Source organism: Nilaparvata lugens, chromosome Y (genome assembly GCF_014356525.2).
Source record: "Nilaparvata lugens isolate BPH chromosome Y, ASM1435652v1, whole genome shotgun sequence".
NCBI classification, from domain to species: domain Eukaryota; kingdom Metazoa; phylum Arthropoda; class Insecta; order Hemiptera; family Delphacidae; genus Nilaparvata; species Nilaparvata lugens.
The window spans coordinates 1,156,974-1,178,258 of record NC_052519.1 but is presented as its reverse complement, the minus strand read 5'-3'; the positions used below and the strand labels follow the sequence as shown (position 1 = coordinate 1,178,258).

The window sequence follows — 21,285 nt, the reverse complement described above, 5'->3', positions numbered from 1 at the left end:
TTCTTGTGCAGAAGTATATAATAAGAGCGGCTCTTGGAAAACAAAGACGTTTCCCGAGTGCTGAATTGTTCATAACATTTGATGTTTTGCAATTAAAAGAATTATACATTAAGAGTTTCATTCAACATGTAAAAAGGAAAAATATTGAAATTACTATTCGTGAAACTCCATATAATCTCAGAAATCAGACAGTTGAACAGGACAGAATTGACCTAGAAATTTGTAGGCGTCAATTAAATTTTAGAGTAAATGAAATCTTACAAACAGTTCCTGATAATATTATTAAAATTAGCTGTGATAAACATAAGGCTGGTGAATTTCACGACTGGATAAAGGCTTATGAGCCCACTTGGTGAGCCCACTTGTGTGTGTTTGTCTATTGTCAAATCGCGTGTATAGAGTTTTTGAAATCTCCGTTAGTCTTTTTTTTTCTTGTTTTGTTTCACTTGACTTTCATCTGTTTTTTCTGCAGTTTCATCTCCACATCCAAAATCATACGTCTAAAATCACACTGCTGTACGATAAAAAAGCAACTCGTATCTCGCAGTTTTTTCTTTGCGGGTACTATATTGTTTCCGAAGTGTATTGATTTTTAGTTTGAAATGTTGAAAACATTATTTTTGTATTATATCATATTGTATCATGTTTTACTGCATACTGCTTGTTGTTTTGTACTTTTGGAAATAAATAAATTTCAAATTTCAAAAAAAGCTATTTTAGGTAAAAAACTGCTCTAGACTAGACTCACCTTTATTGAAACATTTGCTTCAAAAGTTGAGCAAAGGTTGATTAAAACATTTGCTTCAAAGTTGAGCAAATGCTCCCAGTTTATTCATACAATTTTGAGTATAATATTTTACTTTTGAGAAATGCTCAAACTATTTTTTTGATGAGCATGAGCAAAAGGTTTTGAATATAAAAGGCATATTTCTGTTTACTTTGATTTTAGAAAATAACTTCAGAAAAAAATATTTAGTTATGAAAGTTAATCGGAATGAGAGGTATGTTGTACCATTTACTTCGAATAATTTAACCAGAAACACTTTAATCTACCTTGTACCAAAAACGTTCAATGATTTATCCGATAATTGTGCTTAGTTTGTTAATATGCGCCTGTTGAAAATAAATTTAAAGATTTGGTTGAATAATTACTCTTTAGATGTAACATAATGTAACTCATTATTAATGTATTGTATTGTTGTAATCCATTATGTTCTATTTTGTGTTCAGGTTGACTATATATTATAACACTTGAGATTTTTGAGAGCTGGGCCAACAATTAATTGATTGATATCATGATAATCTTAACTGTTAAGTAAATTCTGTAAGTAAATTTAACAGTGTAATAAACTGATAAGTAAATTTGACTGTTGGTAAAAATAAAGTTCACTGATATATGTATATTTATATTTGAATTTACATGTTTTGTATAATAGTACCTTGTCAAGCAGCCTCTTTGAGGTTCGCTTAAGGTAGCTTATTTATTCAATAAACGTTTTTCTATTCTATTCTAAAAGTTTTTCGATTTGTATATATCATCAAGATATCAAAATGAAAAAGTTTTCTCAGGAAAAAATTTTTTCCGATCATTACTTTTCTGACTCCAGCTGTTTAAGGCTGTGCAAAGGCTAAAAATAAACTTTTAACTCGTGATATTTCTCAAAGTTTTTCGATTTGTATATCATCAAGCTATCAAAATGAAAAAGTTTTCTCAGGAAAACATTTTTTTCCGATCATTACTTTTTGAGATATTAACGCCTGAAGTTTGAATTTTTGGGACAGAAAATTCCAAATTCGGTCAGAGATAAATCCATGAGATTTAGAGGATGGATTCTTCATGGTATTGTTGTTCTAGTAAAACAAATATTTTCTGAATATATCAAATTTTAAGAAAGTTATTCAATTTACTCAAAAAGTTATTTTTGGTCATTTTAGGTAAATTGAATAACTTTTTTAAAAATTGATATTTTCAGAAAATATTTTATTAATTTTTAAGAAAGTTATTCAATTTACCCAAAATGACCAAAAATAACTTTTTGAGTAAATTGAATAACTTTCTTAAAAATTGACATTTTCATAAAATATTTGTTTTACTAGATCAGCAATACTATGAAGAATCTATCCTCTAAATCTCAAGGATTTATCTCTTACCGAATTTGAAATGTTCTGTCCCAAACGTTTGAGCTTAAGGCGCTCATACCTCAAAAAGTAATGATCGGAAAAAATGTTTTCCAGAAAAACTTTTTCATTTTGATAGCTTGATGATATACAAACCGAAAAACTTGTGAAAATATCACCAGAAGAAAGTTTACTTTTAGCCTTTGCACAGCCTTAATAGGAAATGACATTGGGTAATATCATAGAGAAACAATAGCGTAAGTAGATATCCCATGGTATAGGACGTTTATGTCGCAACATTTACTGTTATCTCAAGCCGATAGTCCACGTAGTTTTTTCCCGTGAAGCTGTGTGACGCTGGTAGTCTCTCATATTGTGCCGTTCATACACTCTTACACTCCCAACAAAACAGTAAAAATCTACAATAATCGATAGTTATCGACTTGAGATAACAGTAAAAGTTGCGACATAAACGCCCTATACCATGGGATATCTACTCAAGCTATTGTTTCTCTATGCTATAATCCACATTGGAACAACAGCAAATCGGATTTCAATAGAAATTATTAATCATCAGGAATGACAAGACCGTAGTTCTTCCCCGAATTTTGATTCATACACAATAAATAGTCCAGAAAGTAGGTTATGTTCCATACACTTGAATTCAGGTTCAATTCTCTGTTCAAACATTTAAAAAAAATATATAATTTAGATTATATAGAAACCAAATTAAATAACACTCACTAGTTAATCACTTAAAATTGTCAAATAGTGATCAACTTTGAAAATTGTGATATTATACTCTAGTTTAGGAGGATTATCATGTTATGTCAACAAATCAGATTATGTTGATCAAATCGATTAAATTGTCTAGCTAGATAAAATTTCTCGCTGATTGATTATGATTACACAGCTGGAAATAATTCTGTCTCTCTTCCACACAGGCTCACGCATCTTCTGTTATCGAAAGAAGACGAAATTATCATCTGTTTTTTAAGGATGAATTATCATTTTAATGTCGTTCAGCGAGTTTTCTCAAGGATGAGACCTAGTGCAATCGAATTTTTATATCATAAACCAACAATAATAGACAGTAATCGGCTTGAGATAACAGTAAAAGTTGCAACATAAACGCCCTATACCATGGGATATCTACTTACGATATTGTTTCTTTATGGTAAAATGGCGAGGCAGAACATCCAAAAGGATATCTTCGCCAATAAAAGCCATATGAATAAATAAATAACTGCCACTACAACGTGGATCTCTAACCTTTTCGTTGGTGACACTGGGCCTGGCCTTGTTGTCGGCTGACCCCCGTACTGGGTGACTTTCTTCATGGCGACGGGCTGCCTGGTCGTATAGAGGGGCTTCTTCAGTATAACGGCCGAGCTCAGCGCACCCTCTTTGGGGGTGCTCAGAGGGGGCGCCACTTTGGGCTCCTCATACACATCAATTATCTCGATGGGGGAAACACTCTGAAAAACAAGAGAATACCCCCTTAGTTGAAATCTCAATTTTTGATTAAACAAAAAATGTGTCTCTATTGAATAAATAAATTAATTATGATAGTTCTTTATTTTTTTAAATGTATGAATAAATAAATTATGAAGTTCCATATTTTTCAAAATGTATAAATAAATAAATTATGATAGTTCCATATTTTTTTAAATGTATGAATAAATAAATTATGAAGTTCCATATTTTTTAAAATGTATAAATAAATAAATTATGATAGTTCCATATTTTTTTAATGTATGAATAAATAAATTATGATAGTTCCATATTCTTTGAAATGTATGAATAAATAAATTATGATAGTTCCATATTTTTTAAAATGTATAAAAAAATAAATTATGATAGTTCCATATTTTTTAAAATGTATGAATAAATAAATTATGATAGTTCCATATTTTTTAAAATGTATGAATAAATAAATTATGATAGTTCCATATTTTTGTAAAATGTATGAATAAATAAATTATGATAGTTCCATATTTTTGTAAAATGTATGAATTTAGGGCTACTTTCTTGTATTTATAAAATAGAATTATAGTAACCTTTAAAATTAATAAAATATTAAAAATCTGGTGTGGTACACTCACACAACTTTCCTTGCACATTTATCTATTTATATCTATTTCTTTGCACATTACATTTATTTATAACAGTGTGCCGCATGCTATTGTTGCAATATCCAGGCATACAGAAAGTTTCAGGTATCTAACAACAGGCTACAATGATGCAGTTCAGGACATAATTGATAGAGTGAAGGACAGGACAGGAGAAGAGCTTTTGTCATGGAATCGAGAAAGGTTGTTGAAAGGAGAAGCTAATACTAACAAAATTGATCATGGCTGATATCGATGAAATCCTTACATCACTGGAAACTGATAACTTCACTCCAGAAATCGATGACTACATTAATTTTGTTCCTTCCATAAATGGAAAAAATGTTGAATTTTTAAATATTTTTTCAACTAATATCCGTAGCCCCCATGCAAATTTCAACCAGCTCATTTGTTGTATAAACAGCTTAAAAACTGATATACATGTAATTGTTCTAACCGAAACTTGGCATACCGAGAACATGCCATTCACTTACAAGATCTCAGGTTTCACCGAAGTAAATAAATGCTCAAAGATGAACAAATGCGACGGTCTGTGCATTAATGTTAGAGATAATATTGATGTCTGTGAGATTGCCTGTAACATAGTTGATGCCAACTCTTTGTGCTTGGAATTGAAAAAGTCGGATGAGAAAATTTTTAGAATTATAGGAATTTATAGATCACCTAGAAATCAAAACACTGAGAATTTTATCAGCAGTCTAAATAACTTCCTCGATAATATACCTAATTCAATAACTGTTTGCATGGTTGGTGATATAAATATTAATATTCAATCAACTAGCACACAGGTTCAGGAATACCTGCATATTTTACTGAGCAGAGGTTATAAGTCTTATATAAATGGGAGTACTAGAGTCTCGACCACAACTGAATCGTGCATAGATCACATATTTTTCAAAAATAACAGCAAATTCAACTATATTTTTGGAAATATTTTCAAAACAACAATAACTGATCATTATTCTGTACTATTACACTTGGGTAATGAGAAAAATCCTGAAACCACTTCACATAGAAACAGGCCTACAAATAACGTTAAAATTGCATACAACTACAAACTAATTGCTGAAAAATCGGAAAAAGAAAATTGGAATACTATTTTTGGAAATGATGATACTATAGATACCCTAGTTGACAATTTTGTGGATCGTATAAATGGTTTTATGGATTCAAGTAAAACTGAGAAGTATATTCCTCGCCGAAAGCGTCCCTTAAAACCTTGGATTACGGACGGAATAATAAGATCAATTATTATACGGGATAAAATGCATGATAAAATAAGAAAAGGCCCTGCAGATGCTGATTCGATAAATACATACAGAGTTTATCGTAATACATTGAATAGACTCATAAGTGAGGCGAAGGATAACTATTATAGGGATAAAATAGAACAATGTAACACCAATAGTTCAAAGCTTTGGAGGTGTATTAATGAGGCTATCGGGGAGGGGAAGAAAGAGTGTTGTAAAATTGGAGTTGATGCCAAGAGGTTGAATGACTTTTTCACCAATGTTGGGGAGAGACAGGCTAAAACTATAAACAATGATCCCATAAGCTCTCCAAATTTCAATTTCAACAACGATGTAATTGAAACTCCTCTACCGAATTCCTTCTTTATGAGACCGACAAACTTCAATGAAGTTCAAGCGACAATAAAAGAGCTGAAAAATAACTGCACCCCAGGCTTGGATAATCTCAATAACAAAGTACTTAAACATATAAGCCACACTATTTCACAGCCGCTTTCCGTGATTTTCAACAAATGCTTTGAACAAGGCTACTTCCCTAAACATTTCAAAACCGCCAAGATAAAACCTTTATTCAAGCAAGGAGATCCCTTGGACCCAAGTAACTACAGACCAATCAGCCTTATTAGTAATCTAGCAAAAATCATGGAGAAAATTATAAAGAAGAGATTAGTTGTGTATTTGAACAAGCATAAAATAATAGATAAGAATCAATTTGGATTCCAGACTGCGAAAAGTACCGAAGATGCTTTAATTGAATTTTCTAATACTGTTTCACAAAACTTGAATTCCAATTACAAATCTATAGCAGTTTTCCTGGATATTAAAAAAGCCTTTGATACTATACCACATAGTTTCCTTTACAATAAACTCGAAAGATATGGCTTTAGGGGAATATTTCTAGAACTCATAAAGAGCTACTTGAGAGATAGAACCCAGTCTTTAACAATCGACGGACTTACTGATGTCTCCAAAATGACCTCCTACGGTTTGCCTCAGGGAACGGTACTATCACCAATCCTCTTTATATTATATGTCAATGACTTATTAAAGCTGAAATTAAAAAACGCCACAACTATACCGTATCTTTCGCAGATGACACTGCAGCTATTTTCCATGGGGAATCTTGGACTGGGGTACATGAAATTGCAGAACAGAACTGTTTGCTCATAAAAAATTGGTTGGACAGAAACACCCTGAGCCTGAACATTGAAAAAACCAATTACATCACCTTCGCATTCAATACAACTGGTAAACCTGATGAGAATTTAAATCTGAAACTCCACTCAAACTGCAACAATAACTGCACCTGCCCTACTATAAAAAGAGTCAAAAGTACCAAATATCTAGGTGTCCAAATAGATGAAAATTTGAAGTGGGACATACACATAAAATTTATTTGCAGAAGAATGAGATATCTATCCTATAAATTCTACGAAGCAAAAAAAATTCTGAACTCAAAACATCTAAAAATGGTTTACTTTGCACTGGTCCAATCCATAATTCAGTATGGTATATCCGTATGGGGGGCTGTTATAATTCTCACTTAGAAGAGCTTTTCATAATTCAAAAATCAATAATCAAAACAATTTTAAATAAACCCAGACTTTACCCAACCGACTTGACTTTCAAAGAGTTTAATGTTTTAACAGTTAGGCAGTTGTACGTAATAAATGTAGCGAAATATATAACCAAACATAAAGCTAGTTTTCCTTGCACAAATAACACAATCAATAACCTGTACAATCTGAGACCCTCCTCAAATAAGTATCTTATGTACAATACAAACATTGAAACCATCAGAAGACAACTTATATATTTAAGCACTAAATTGATAAATAAAATTCCTGAAGAATATATCTGCTGCGCAAAATTGACTAAAAAAATAAAACATGATATCAGTATTTGGATTAAAACGAACTATTTTTTCTACCTGTAAATTAAACAAAGTAAAAGAGGAACTTAGTGTTTTTGTGTGCTCACTTACCAATCTAGTGTGGACCTTTTTATTTATTTTTCTTTATTAAATTAACTATCCTATCATCCCACCTCACCTTTTTTCCTAATCCTTTATTTTCCCTCTCAAGGATTGAAAGCCTTCCTAGTACATGGGTAACCATAGTTGGAAGAGCTTCAATCCCACCCCTTTACACCAAATTCTGAATTAGCATCTTGTACGGACATTTTTGTTTTTTTTTGTACTAATTTTGCTAGTTGTTTATTCTTGTTGTAATTTAATATTACTTGTATTTTATGTATGTGTGTAAAGGAAAATAAATTGAAATTGAATTGAAAAAAAAATTGAATCTGTAAGCCTCATTAACGAGGATAATTTAGGGAATAACATTATGCCGATTGGCGGCTAAATAATTAAAACTACGATTATACTATTGTTATTGTGTTCGGAGTACATTTTCCTTTGTTTGAATTATGAAATTTGAGGATTTTTAAAAGTTGTCAAAACAGCTGTTCTACAAATAAAATATCGACATGGTTTTCTTTTGAATAAACTGCTCTACCTACCTACCTACCTCACGCACGAGAAGGAGGTTACAAAGTAAATTTCTCAGGGATGGGGTGGGCCCCCTGTTAATTTCTCAGGGAGGAGAGTCATGCCAGTTAATAGAGCTGATATATAACTATACAGGGTATGAATTTGAAAAAAATCGGTCGTCAATTTTGAGAAAATCGTGATAGAAATTTAACAAAATTCATTATTCTCAGGAATATTACGGAGCTCCTGCAATTTTCCCAGAAATGAGACTCATGTCAGTTAATAGGGCTTATAAATAGTTATCTAGGGTATAAATTTGAATAAAATCGTTAGAGCCGTTTTCGAGAAAACCGTGAAAAACATGGTTTTTTAGCCATAATCCGCCATTTTGAATTGAATTTTATTGAATTTCTTACTGTCGGATCCTCATGGTATAAGGACCGTAAGTTTGAAATTTCAAGTTAATCGGTTAATTAGGAATGGAGTTATCGTGTTCACAGACATACACACACCCACACGCACACAGACCAACACCCAAAAATCATGTTTTTGGACTCAGGGGACCTTGAAACGTATAAAAAACATGAAATTGGGGTACCTTAGATTTTTTTGGAAAGCAATACTTTCCTTACCTATGGTAATAGGGCAAGGAAAGTAAAAAAAATAATACAAATTGTAACGTAGCTACTAATTTTGGTGATCACACCATCGTCCAGGTTATACTTTCCAATGAAAACAGCAGCCCAGTCTTAATTTTTATAACCTGTCGATGGTGTGATCACCGAAACTAGTAGCTACGTTACAATTTGTACTAGTAGTTCTGTGAACAGTAGACCTCACGCAGTATTCTCATCCACAAGTACCTGATTGGAACTACAGACCTTATGGAAATACAGCAATAGACTGGCTTCTCCACACATCTGTGTAATCACTTGTCAGCTGATTTATGATGAATAATTCTATAGTCTGATTTTCACTCTACTAGTAGTTCTGTGAACAGTAGACCTCACGCAGTATTCTCATCCACAAGTACCTGATTGAAACTATAGACCTTATGGAAATACAGCAATACTGGCTTCTCCACACATCTGTGTAATCACTTGTCAGCTGATTTATGAGGAATAATTCTATAGTCTGATTTTTACTCTAAAATTGGCGTATGAAGGAGGCTCCTTTTTCCTTTCATATTATCCTTGAAATTCAAAATTTCAAAAAACCTTGTATATACGTAGACGTGCATGAAAATCTATTACCGCGTTTCGCCGTAAATGCGCAATATATAAACATTGAAACATTAAGAGAAATACCAAACCGTCGACTTGAATCTTAGACCTCACTTCGTCCGGTCGATTATTTTTTTTTATATTTTATTAATTTTAAAGGGTACTCTAATTCTATTTTATAAATTATGATAGATTGGTTGAGTTATTGAACGAGCGTTAGCGAATTCTCACTTTTGACTTACTGAAGGCCATAATCGTTGTCCATCTGTATGTTAATTGATATTGAAAATTATTCACATGCTTTACAAATGTTTTTACAATGCAATTATTAATATCGGGGACCGAGCTTCGCTCTGGAGTACGAAAGCATAAAAACTTTATTACGTAAGACGAAATTATAATAACATTCATACAGAAATGTTCTATCTAATCACAGTAAATTAAGATTAATTCACAGAGGAATGCACAAATTTTCCTCACAAAGGCCCAGTTGCACAAAAGCCGGTTACATTTTAATCCTGATTAACTTCACGTGAACCAAATCAGAGAAGACCATTTCAAAAAGATGGATCTACTGAAATTAATCAGGATTGAAAATAACCCGGCTTTTTTACAACCGGTACTAAGTACCTGATTGAATAATTACAAAAGTTCAACAGCTGAGTCATAATTTTGACACAGTCCCACACACATGAACTCGCTCACTCACTTCCATCACGAAACAGACGACGAAATAATTATTATCAGCTGTTTTTCCAAGGATGGATAATAATTATCCTTTTAATGTCCTTCAGCGAGTTTTCCCAGGGATGAGACCTAGAGCAATCGAATTTTTATACAGTATTATAAACCTACTATGTTCTGAATTTCCTGAGAATCGTTAGAGCCGTTTTCGAGAACCGGTGAAATACAAGCTTTTCTTCGGTGAAGTCGCCGCAGCTTTTATAACAGTAGTCGTAGTTTTTATTTTGTCATTTCTATAATTGGAAACGTTTCTCCTTGACGAGATTAAACATTTCTAAATTACTCAAAATAGCTGAAACTTTATATTATTACTTTCCTTGCCCTATTACCATAGGTAATGAAAGTATTGCTTTCCAAAAAAATTAAGGTACCCTAATTTCAAGTTTTCTATACGTTTCAAGGTCCCCTGAGTCCAAAAACATGATTTTTGGGTGTTGGTCTGTGTGTGTGTGTGTGTGTGGTGTGTGTGTGTGTGTGTGTGTGTGTGGTGTGTGTGTGTGTGTGTGTGTGTGTGAACACGATAGCTTCATTCCTAATCAACCGATTGACTTGAAATTTTAAACGTAAGGTCCTTATACCATGAGGACCCGACAATAAGAAATTCAATAAAATTGAATTCAAAATGGCGGAAAAAATGGCGGATAATTACTAAAAAACCATGTTTTTCACGGTTTTCTCGAAAACGGCTCTAACGATTTTCTTCAAATTTATACCATGGATAGCTATTTATAGTCCCTATCAACTGGCATGAGTCTCATTTCTGGGAAAATTGCAGCAGCTCCGTAATATTCTTGAGAAAAATGGCGGATAATCACTAAAAAACCATGTTATTAACGGTTTTCTCGAAAACGGCTACAACGATTTTCTTCAAATTTATACCATGGATAGCTATTTATAAGCCCTATCAACTGGCATGAGTCTCATTTCTGGGAAAATTGCAGGAGCTCCGTAATATTCTCGAGAAAAATGGCGGATAATTACTGAAAAACCATGTTTTTCACGATTTTATCAAAAATATTTGACAATAAGAAATTCAATAAAATTGAATTCAAAATGGCGGATAATTATTAAAAAACCATGTTTTTCACGGTTTTCTCGAAAACGGCTCTAACGATTTTCTTCAAATTTATACCATGGATAGCTATTTATAGTCCCTATCAACTGGCATGAGTCTCATTTCTGGGAAAATTGCAGCAGCTCCGTAATATTCTTGAGAAAAATGGCGGATAATCACTAAAAAACCATGTTATTAACGGTTTTCTCGAAAACGGCTCCAACGATTTTTTTCAAATTCATACCCTGTATAGTTATTTATCAGCTCTATCAACTGGAATGAGTCTCCTTCTTGGGAAACTAATGGGGGGTCCACCCCATCCTTGAGAAATGGACTTTTCCTACAGTTACCTTGAAAAGTGACGATTCCTGCACTTATTACAGAACGCAAAGATTCACTTTTCCGCTCTAGTGCGGGAAAAATCTTTTCTGCACTCCAGATTTGCAACATGGCAACACAAAATAGTTGGTGGGTTAAATGGAGGATTAGTGCACGAAAACAAAAATTAAGTTGGTAACAATGACTGTGGTTAGATTTAGATGAGAATCATTTCAATGGCTACCCTACATTTATGATAAAATCCCAATCTAGAAATCCAAAACAAGAATAATGTTCATCTAAATCATAATTAAATAATCATCATTTACGAATTCTCATCATTTAATAATAAATAATAGTTCTTTTCTATTGATAATAATTATTATTATTACAACTGCAAGAAATGAGAAAAGTAGCAAATATACATTATAAAATTCCAATTTTGAGGTTAAATGATTACCGTTCGATATTCATATAAATAGAAATAATATAAAACATAACAATACTACAATAAATATTCACTGTTGTCTATGTTATTTTTATAAATATTTCTCAGTTTACATTGAGCATTTTTCTCGGTAATTTGAGCAAAAGTCTAAATTTCTGAATCGTGTTTCAGTAATTTTTAGCTGGATGAAACAAACTTAGGTACGATTCTTCCCGCTAGGTCGCGCGCTTGTCGGTTCAGCCATCTTGTTGTGTTCAGCCATTTTGCAGCTCGGTTCAGCCAACAAGCTGCTGGCGTGTATGTTGAATGTGAATTTTTTGTTCTATCTGTATTTTTTCTGATTCTTGAATGAATAAAAATGAGAATTTTGGCTGATAATTTTCAACTTCAATTGGATTATTAATTTTTAAATGAATTAAGATTGTTATTAATAACAGAATCACACACACAAACATTTGATGAATTTCAGCCATCATTTTACCCATAATTATTCATTTTTCATGTTCAATGGTAACTGTAGGAAAAGTTTAATGTGAAATACGTGAGCAAAGTTCCTCTGCTGCACCCAAGAAGCCATTCCGCCCTCGCCTACGGCTCGGGCGTAAACGTTTCTTTCAGTGCAGCAAACTGTCACTTTGCGCACTAGTTGCACAAATAACTATTGTAACCTCGTTCTCGTGCATGAGGTAGGTAGGTAGAGCAGTTCATAAAAAGAACACATAGTCGAGATATTTCATCTGTAGAACAGCTGTTTTGACGACTTTTGAAAAATAAACGAATTTCACAATAATTTACACAAAGGAAAAAGTACTCTGAAAACAATTATAATACTCATATATAGAAGTCTGATCGTAGTTTCAAATATGTGGCCGCCAATCGTCATTATGTTATTCCCCTAAATTATTCTAGTTTGAGAATGGGGCTTACAGTTCAATGAGCAAGGAAAGTTGTGCCACACCAGATTTTTTTATTTTGTGTTTAATTTTCTAGTTTTTTGAAATATAATTCAAACGTGACTATGACAATAGCTGCGACTACGCCCCGTTTCGGAAAGCCAATTTTCTGACTCCAGCTGTTTAAAGTCTAGAACTTAGCCAAATCCCGAGCTCGGAAACCGACCCATAAGCCCGGTTGCACAAAAGCCGGTTGAATTTTAATCGTGGTTAATTTCATGAGAACCAATCAGAGAAGGCTTTCTTAAAATACGGTTTCTCTGATTGGTTCTTTTGGAATTATCCACGATTAAAATTCAACCGGCTCTTGTGCAACCTGCACATAGTCTGTTTATTTGTCCTTAAGTTCATTGTGAATGATAAATAAGTAAAAAATATATATATTTACCACAATATCAGGTACGCCAATTTGGTGGAACGCATTCAGACTCTTCTCCAAGCTGGTGAATACTTTTGAAAATCTTTCATCATATTCCTTTATCGTCTCTGAAAACAAAAGCAAATCTATGATATAATAAAGGAAAGAATTGGCTCAAACACGTAGGGGATAGGAAATTCACGAATGACGCATCATCACGTCTCAACTACTCAACCCATTAACTTGACGCTCTGCATATAGATTCTCAATTTACCGAGGATGGTTATAGGCCTATTTTAAATTCTCCGAGTTTTCAGTAGGTCAAGTTTTTAAAATGGACCCTGGCGGAACACGGGTTACCTGTTAGTCTATAATACTGAGTGAGCATAATTTATTGAACACACAACGGAAATAATTGGCTTATACACAAACGGGATAGGAAAACTATGTTTGATGCATCATCACGTCTCAACTACTCAACTGATTAACTTGAAATTTTTGTCATAGATTCTTGATTTACCGAGGATGGTTATATGCCTATTTTAAGGCTGTACAAAAGCTAAAAATAAACTTTCTACTCGTGATATTTTTCCAAGTTTTTCGATTTGTATATCATCAAGCTATTAAAATGAAAAAGATTTTTAAGGAGAACATTTTTTCCGATCATGTCTTTTTGAGATAAGTGCGACTGAAGTTTGAATTTTTGGGACAGAACATTTCAAATTCGGTACGATATAAATCCATGAGATTTAGAGGATAGATTCTTTATGGTATTTTTGATCTTGTAAAACAAAAATTTTCTGAAAATATCAATTTTTGGGTAAGTTATTCAATTTACCAAAAATAACTCAACTAAAAGTTATTGAATGATCTTAAAAATTGATATTTTCAGAAAAATTTTTGTTTTACTAGATCAACAATACCATGCAGAATCTATCCTCTTAATCTCATGGATTTATCTCTTACCGAATTTGAAATGTTCTGTCCCAAAAATTTTAACTTTAGGCGCTCATATCTCAGAAAGTAATGATCGGAAAAAAATGTTTTCCTGAGAAAACTTCTTCATTTTGATATCTTGATGATATACAAATCAAAAAACTATGAAAAATTTCACGAGTAAAAAGTATATTTTTAGCCTTTACACAGCCTTAAATTATTCAAGATTCCACTCGGTCAAGTTTTCAGTTTGTCAAGTTTTTAAAATAGACCCTTGCGGAGCATGGGTTACCACCTGCTAGAACAAAATATAATGACAAGGTTAGATTCACTTTTTAAAGTCAGTCGGAATTATAGGACGGAATAATTGTCACATTTCTGCTTCCACCGCCTTCTATAGTAAATAGGCCTACGATTTATATCATTCCGATATATCTGATCTAGTATTAATTGTTGATTTATGTGTATTGTTATGTTTTTTGTCTTTGTTGAATCCTATACTATTAAACGAGCAACTTCTGTTTATATGTTTGTATTTCACCAGATCTCGAAAACGGCTCTAACGATTCTCACGAAATTCAGAACATAGTAGGTTCATGATATAAAGATTCGATTGCGCTAGGTCTCATCCCTGGAAAAACTAGCTGTAGGACATTAAAAGTATAATTATTATTCATCCTTGGAAAAACAGCTGATAATAATTATTTCGTCGTCTGTTGGTGATGGAAGTGATTGAGCGAGTTCATGTGTGTGGGACTGTGTCGAAATTATGACTCAGCTGTTGAACTTTTGTAATCATTCAAACAGGTACTTAGTGCCGGTTGCAGAAAAGCCGGGTTATTTTCAATCCTGATTAATTTTCCAGTGGATCCATCTTTTTGAAATGGTCTTCTCTGATTTGGTTCCGGTGAAGTTAATCAGGATTAAAATGTAACCGGCTTTTGTGCAACTGGGAATTTGTGAGGGAAATTTTTGCATTCCTCTGGGATTTAATCTCAATTTACTGTGATTTCACAGTAAATTCTCAATTTACTGTAATTCACTGTCATTGTTTCTCAATTTACTGTCATTTTATGTGTATGAATGTTATTATAATTTCTTCTTTCGTAATAAATTTTTGATGCTTTTGTACTCCAGAGCGAAGCTCGGTCCCCGATATTAAGCAACTATGTGAATTATTGTGACTAAACGTGTCTCATCATGTCTTGTCTTATGAGGAGAATTGGAGCTTTTGGCACTACACCGTCCACACAAAAATGTAAAACAGTCGAATCTGATGGATAAAGAACTATTTTCTATGTTTTTCATTACAGTTTTTTCACTCATCTGCCATTTTTGCACCTTCCTGCTTCAAAAAATCGACATTTTGTTTTACCTGTTCACCAATATCGAATTTTCCCATCACTTCTTTCAAAAAATTTTCCAATAAGTCGTTATTGTTGATAATGTTTGAGACCTCCTCATCTAATTCCATCTCTGAAAAAGAAAATTGAAAAAAATCATGTGAGGTGCGTACAGACTTTTGCGCCATGAAAATTAACTAGTGAGTCCACGTTAGAATAACAGTGAAGAAAGATAGCAGAACAACGTTGCCGATCCTCTGTCTTGTCAATGCCTTCTATAGATGGTAGCTGATACAGGTTTATTGATGTCATTTTAACTGTTCATTCTCATTTAAAATAATCAGTTATATTTTATTGAGCTAGAAATTATTATATTTTTCAATAATTTAATAATGAATTTTCATAATTAAGATGATTTTTTTTGTAAATGAATTATCAATTCTATATTGTTAATAGACGATCTGGCAACAGAGCAAAGCGAGAAAGAGATAGCGCTATCCGCTTTGTGGAATGATAGACAAGGATTGCAATACCATTGCTAATCAAACGCTGCCATTATAACGTGGACCTTACTATATTATCATTATTATTATTATTATTTATATTTAGTCTTATATATTAATATTCGATATTGAACCGCATTTAATGAATACAGCTCAAACGGTGTACGACATGTCAAATATAGGTTCAATCAATCAATCAATTTATTTAGCCTGGCGATACAATAGTAGATAAGGCTAAGTCACAAAATATTTTAAAGAATTACAATACATAATGAAATCAATAATAAAAAATCCTTAAAATGAGTGAAGACAACAAAATCAATCAATAGCATTCAATAGTTTACCCATAATAGGGCTACGTTATCATTAACTATTTCATATAATAGTTGACATTAATAATTTTTGGCCACACTGCACAGAAAGCAGCTGTTTTCCAATCCCTACGTAGATCTGAAAGACATTGTTTGCAGACGACTCTCGTCTGACGTCTGAACATGCTTCTTTCCGGCTAAGGCCGGAAAGAGTACCCTTTCCGGCCGCTTTTTGAAAATGTGTTTGGACAACTGTGCCATATGGTGCATTGTGTTCAGGAGGGTGAGATCGGAAATTTCCACCCGACTTTGAGTACCCTACGACGTCTGGTTCTTGAGATATGAGACATCAAAGTTCCCCCCCCCCCTCATAAAATATTCTTATGCAATTTATTATTCTTATATAGCTGATGCCAGAAAGTTAGGCGGCTTCGTGGGTCACATGGTGTTACCTACTCACAGCTGATGCAATGCATCTATTTATTGTCTCTTTTGATTTAAAAATCATCACCCAAGCCAAGCTAGATGACAACTCTACTTGACAACATCAGCTGTTGGAAAGCACAAGAGACCCACGAAACCGCCTAACTTTTTGGCGTCAGCTATACCTGTAGTGTGGCGAAAAATATCGTACGCGACTCTCTCAAAAAGGTGTTTACGATATTCGGATAACATATTCCCGGTACGCACTTTTCCCGGATAGTTTCCCGGTACGCTCGGCAAGCCTCGCCCGGGAAACTATCCTCATACCGTAAACACAAACTTTCTGTGCTTGTAGCATAATATACTATATTCTACCTAACCTCATGGAGGTTAACCTCCATTGAGGGAGTTATTTTACAAAATCGTCTGAATGATTTTCTGATCTCTGTAGTGACGTCCACGTTATAATGGCAGCGTTTGATTAGCAATGGTATTGCTATCCTTGTCTATCATTCCACAAAGCGGATATCACTATCTCTTTCTCGCTTTGCTCTTTTGCCAGATCGTCTTTTAACAATGTAGAATTAATAATTCATTAACAGAATTGATACCTCCCTAGCGTTCGCTACCTTTCAGCCTGCCGCTCTGCTCTGCTCCCCACGCCACGCATCAAGCAAATGAGTGGTTGACCCACCCGCCACCAGGGTGCGCCTCAGTCGCCGCCACCCGTTCCTGCGTTTCTATTGGCCGAGCACCGCCGGCCAATAGCAGCGCAGGTGAACTCGGGGACTGTGAATAAAAGGGGGCTACTTAGCTACCCTCGATAGCACTTGCTCACTAGCAGCCTTCCACTGAAGAGCCAGAAGAGACCACCAGCCGAGACCACTACCGAGACCAGGATCAGAGCAGCGAGCAGGCCAATGAGGGAACCACGGCGAGACTAACCGCAACCTGAGGTGTCTTCCTTGTCTACTACCCAGCCGATGCCTAGGAGGAACCGAGCCGGCCGCCGAATCCAGAAGAGGAGGGCCCTACGTCAGCTTCGCCAGGTGGAGGAGAGGCTGAGGCTGTACACCGCCGCGCCAGCTGCGCCCAAAGACTTAGCGCCCCAGCCTAACAACTGGCGCGCGGTTCTGGATGCGCGGGTTGGGTGCCGAACCGACATCGGAGTGTGTGCAGCGGAAGCCTACGACCCTGCCTGCCCGGGGTTTGACCGAAGGCCCCTTCTAAACAAGGAAGTGGTCGAGGAGGTCCTCCCGGCGGAGATTCGGCACGACCTCTGGCTAGTAGATCACCCGGTCAGCCCTCTCCGTAGCCCGGGTAAACCAGAGTGGAGACTGCAAACCATTGACTTGAGCCCCTGCCGGCCTGCTCTCGCACCAGACGGACCTGCCCGGGACCCTCGCGCGGCGTGGTATCGCGCCAGTCGACGACTACTAAACATCTAGCCTGCCTTGGTCCCTTTTAGGGCCACCAGCAACAATCTTGGTCCCTTTTCAGGGCCACCAGCAACAAACTTGGCCCCTTTTCAGGGCCACCAAAAGCCATTTTTTCAGACAGTGGTAACAAACCCCTCGCTCGACCCGACTGACTAGCCCAATTGATGAACGAGCCACACCTTCCGCCATATCAATTATTGGCGCCTGCCAACGTGGGGCCACTCACTGTATGGAGATACAGTAACCTGTTACCACTGTCAAAACTTTTTTTTCAAACAAAATGTCAACCTAAATTTTCAACTAAATGTATGTCTTAAATTTTTCATCTAAATGTATGTCTTGAATTTTTCACACAAAAAATTCAAACTTATTTTCTTTCAACAAAATGTGTCTCTGAATCTTTCAATTCAGAATACCTGTCTGGGAACAGGCAATTTCCCAGTGGCGCCCATAACACCTGAACATGGTAGCGACTAGAACCGGAGCCGGAGACAGTGGAGATACGACCACCAAAGATTCGATGCAGTCAACCAGCCAGCACACCAAGTCTACATTCGCCGGCTGGCCTGCACAGACCACCGGTCAAACCGACAGCAGCACGACGCAGCCGCCCGCTTCCATCAGCGAAACCGGGGCAACGCAGCCACCCGCCTTCACCAGCGAGCCCGCTCGACCAACCACCCTGCAACCCAGCGCGCTGACCGTCAACCTGCCTGCTCCACCGTCAACCTCTAGTCACGCCACTACCGCAACCAGCAACATGGCCAACTTACCGGCTCCAGCCGTCAGCTACACCGGCAACCTCAGCCAGCTGACCAGCATAGCGACCCTGCTACCGTTCTTCCACGGCAAGCTCCATGAAGACCCCATCACCTTCATGCGACAGTGCACCGAGCTGCTACAGGGTCACCACATTCCCAGCTATACCTGGGTCATGCTTCTAAAAGCGCAACTACAAGACGACGCCGCCGCCTGGTGGAGAGACTACGGAGAATTCGTCACCACCTGGGAACAGTTCCGTGACCGACTTCAGGCCCGTTTCTCGGGAGCCCATAAAATCGCAGCCGCTCACACGGAATTTTATGGCACCACCCACAAACCGAACCAGCCAGTTGAGCGATTCATCCGTCAGAAGCTCCAACTACAGCAGCGCTTAGGAACCAACCTGGCTGAAGACGAGGTGATCGCCCTGCTCATCGGTCAGCTGAGTTCCGAGCTTCGCACCCTAGTTCGAGCTGCTCGTCCCACGAACTATGAAGAGCTGATCATGATCGCCAACGACCTGGAAACCGACCGCAACAGTCGACCAAAATATAAGCCGCCTCAACCTACGGCACCCGCAGGGCCACCCCATCGAGAGCCGCCACCGAGGTTCAACTACAACCAGCTTCCTCAGTGTCATTACTGCCCGGCCAAGCATTTTCATCGCGACTGCCCAGAACTCGCGATGAAACGGCAGGGAAACGGCGATACTGGAGAGACTTGGACTCCACCCCTCCAGCACGGAAAGTAGGAGTCCACTACACTAACGATGAGGTGCAAGACCCGCAGCGCCAGCCTCGCAGGTCACCACCCCAACTACAAGCGATAACCGTCACCGAACCGGCCAGCCAGTCATTCCTTGGTCACACCACCGTGGATCCTGCCAGCGTCACCAAGCCTCCTTCCAACGTCACCGAAGACCCCTCGCTCTTCTCGGCTGACGGAGACTCTCCACGGTACCTAGCAGCCGCACCTCCACGGGCTATCAAGAATGACCCAGTACCAGTCGTCACCCGGGTCACCGTCTCACAACAGCAACCGCGTCCGGCACACCCTTGCGCGTCAACCACCCAGCCGTCACTCATGACCGTCTCACTCACAACGGATCGATCGCCTACCCGTCACGCCACCGTAGACCCTGCTAGCGTCGCTAAGTCTCCTTCCAATGTCACCGAAGACCCCTTGCTCTTCCCGGCTGACAGAGACTCTCCACAGCACCCAGCAGCCGCGCCTCTACTGGCCCGCGAGAGGACAGCATCACCAGCCGACGATGAGCGCGTCATCGACCACCAGCCTGGGGAGGAACATGCAACTGTGACCCACACGCACCCGCCACCTACCGGGATCGCTGTCATGGACGGAGTCACCAACACTGCCCTCGCCGCAGTCAACGACCAGGTCACCAACTTATTGAGGTGTTTTTCACATATATGACTCACTCTGTATATTTGATGTATGAACAACAGTGAAATACTATTATTTTTATTTAATCTCAAAGTATGAAAGGCCATGATTTTGACCTCCTCTCAATCTTACTCCAGTATAAAGAATCCCCTATGATGGCCTGAAAAAGAGTGAATGAATTAGTTAAGATGCTTGAGAGTATATGTTGGTATTTTCAATACAGATGGTGATAGAAGGAACGATATGCGAATGTCCCAGCCACAGGTGACTATCAGACGGGATGACCAGGAGACGTGAGCGAGCGAGTTTATACCATGTCGTGTATAGTTATTTAATCAATCATTCTTCGCATTACATTGTGTTGTTTTTCAAGCTAGAGGGATTAAAATATAAATGCATTTTGTATTTAATGAGATGTGTATTGAAATAAATGCATGATGTTGAATGAAAAAGACTATAAAATTTCATTCAATATGAATAATTACCACAATATCAACTTCTCAACTACACAAAAAGTGGAATGCATGATGCATAGGCGGATTGAAATTCAACGAATCGTGCATAGAAACTTTTAGGGCATCATGACCCTGGCTAACATGTACATTTTCAGCAATGTGGTTTTCATGAAAGAAAATGAAAAATACTTTATTAAACAATCTGAATCTCATGAACATGATACCAGGAAAAAGTTCGATTTGGTAAAGCCCACTATAAGACTACACAGATCCTACAAGAGCCATAAATATCAACAGTTCGTACTGTTCAATAAACTGCCCTCAGTAATCACAAACCTTCCAAAAGATATGTTCAAGAAAAAAATGAAGGATCTACTAAAAACTAGGGTGTTCTAACATTAGAGGAATACCTCAGCAGCGAATTCGTTAGCACATAATGAATAAATTGTAAAGTAGTCTTGATGTGGCAAAGTTTTTCCATGTTACCTCATGCTGTTTTATGTTATCTGACATTTTTTTATATTGTACTTTAGCCTATCTGAGTTACTTCATCTATGTAAATGTCTATCACTTTCCTTTGTACCTGACTGACGTGACGAGATCCATGTATATGTTATATA

General features: G+C 36.7%; 1 protein-coding gene across 1 annotated transcript; it reads right to left on the bottom strand.

Moving 5' to 3' along the window:
- Nucleotides 1-442: 442 nt before the first annotated feature.
- On the bottom strand, nt 443-15,499 carry LOC120355166. The gene is made up of 4 exons (XM_039443490.1): nt 15,352-15,499; nt 13,120-13,217; nt 3,391-3,596; nt 443-500 (listed from the first exon to the last, which is right to left on the bottom strand). Exons 1-4 carry the CDS (start codon nt 15,497-15,499, stop codon nt 443-445), a joined length of 510 nt encoding a protein of 169 aa, XP_039299424.1.
- Nucleotides 15,500-21,285: the final 5,786 nt, after the last annotated feature.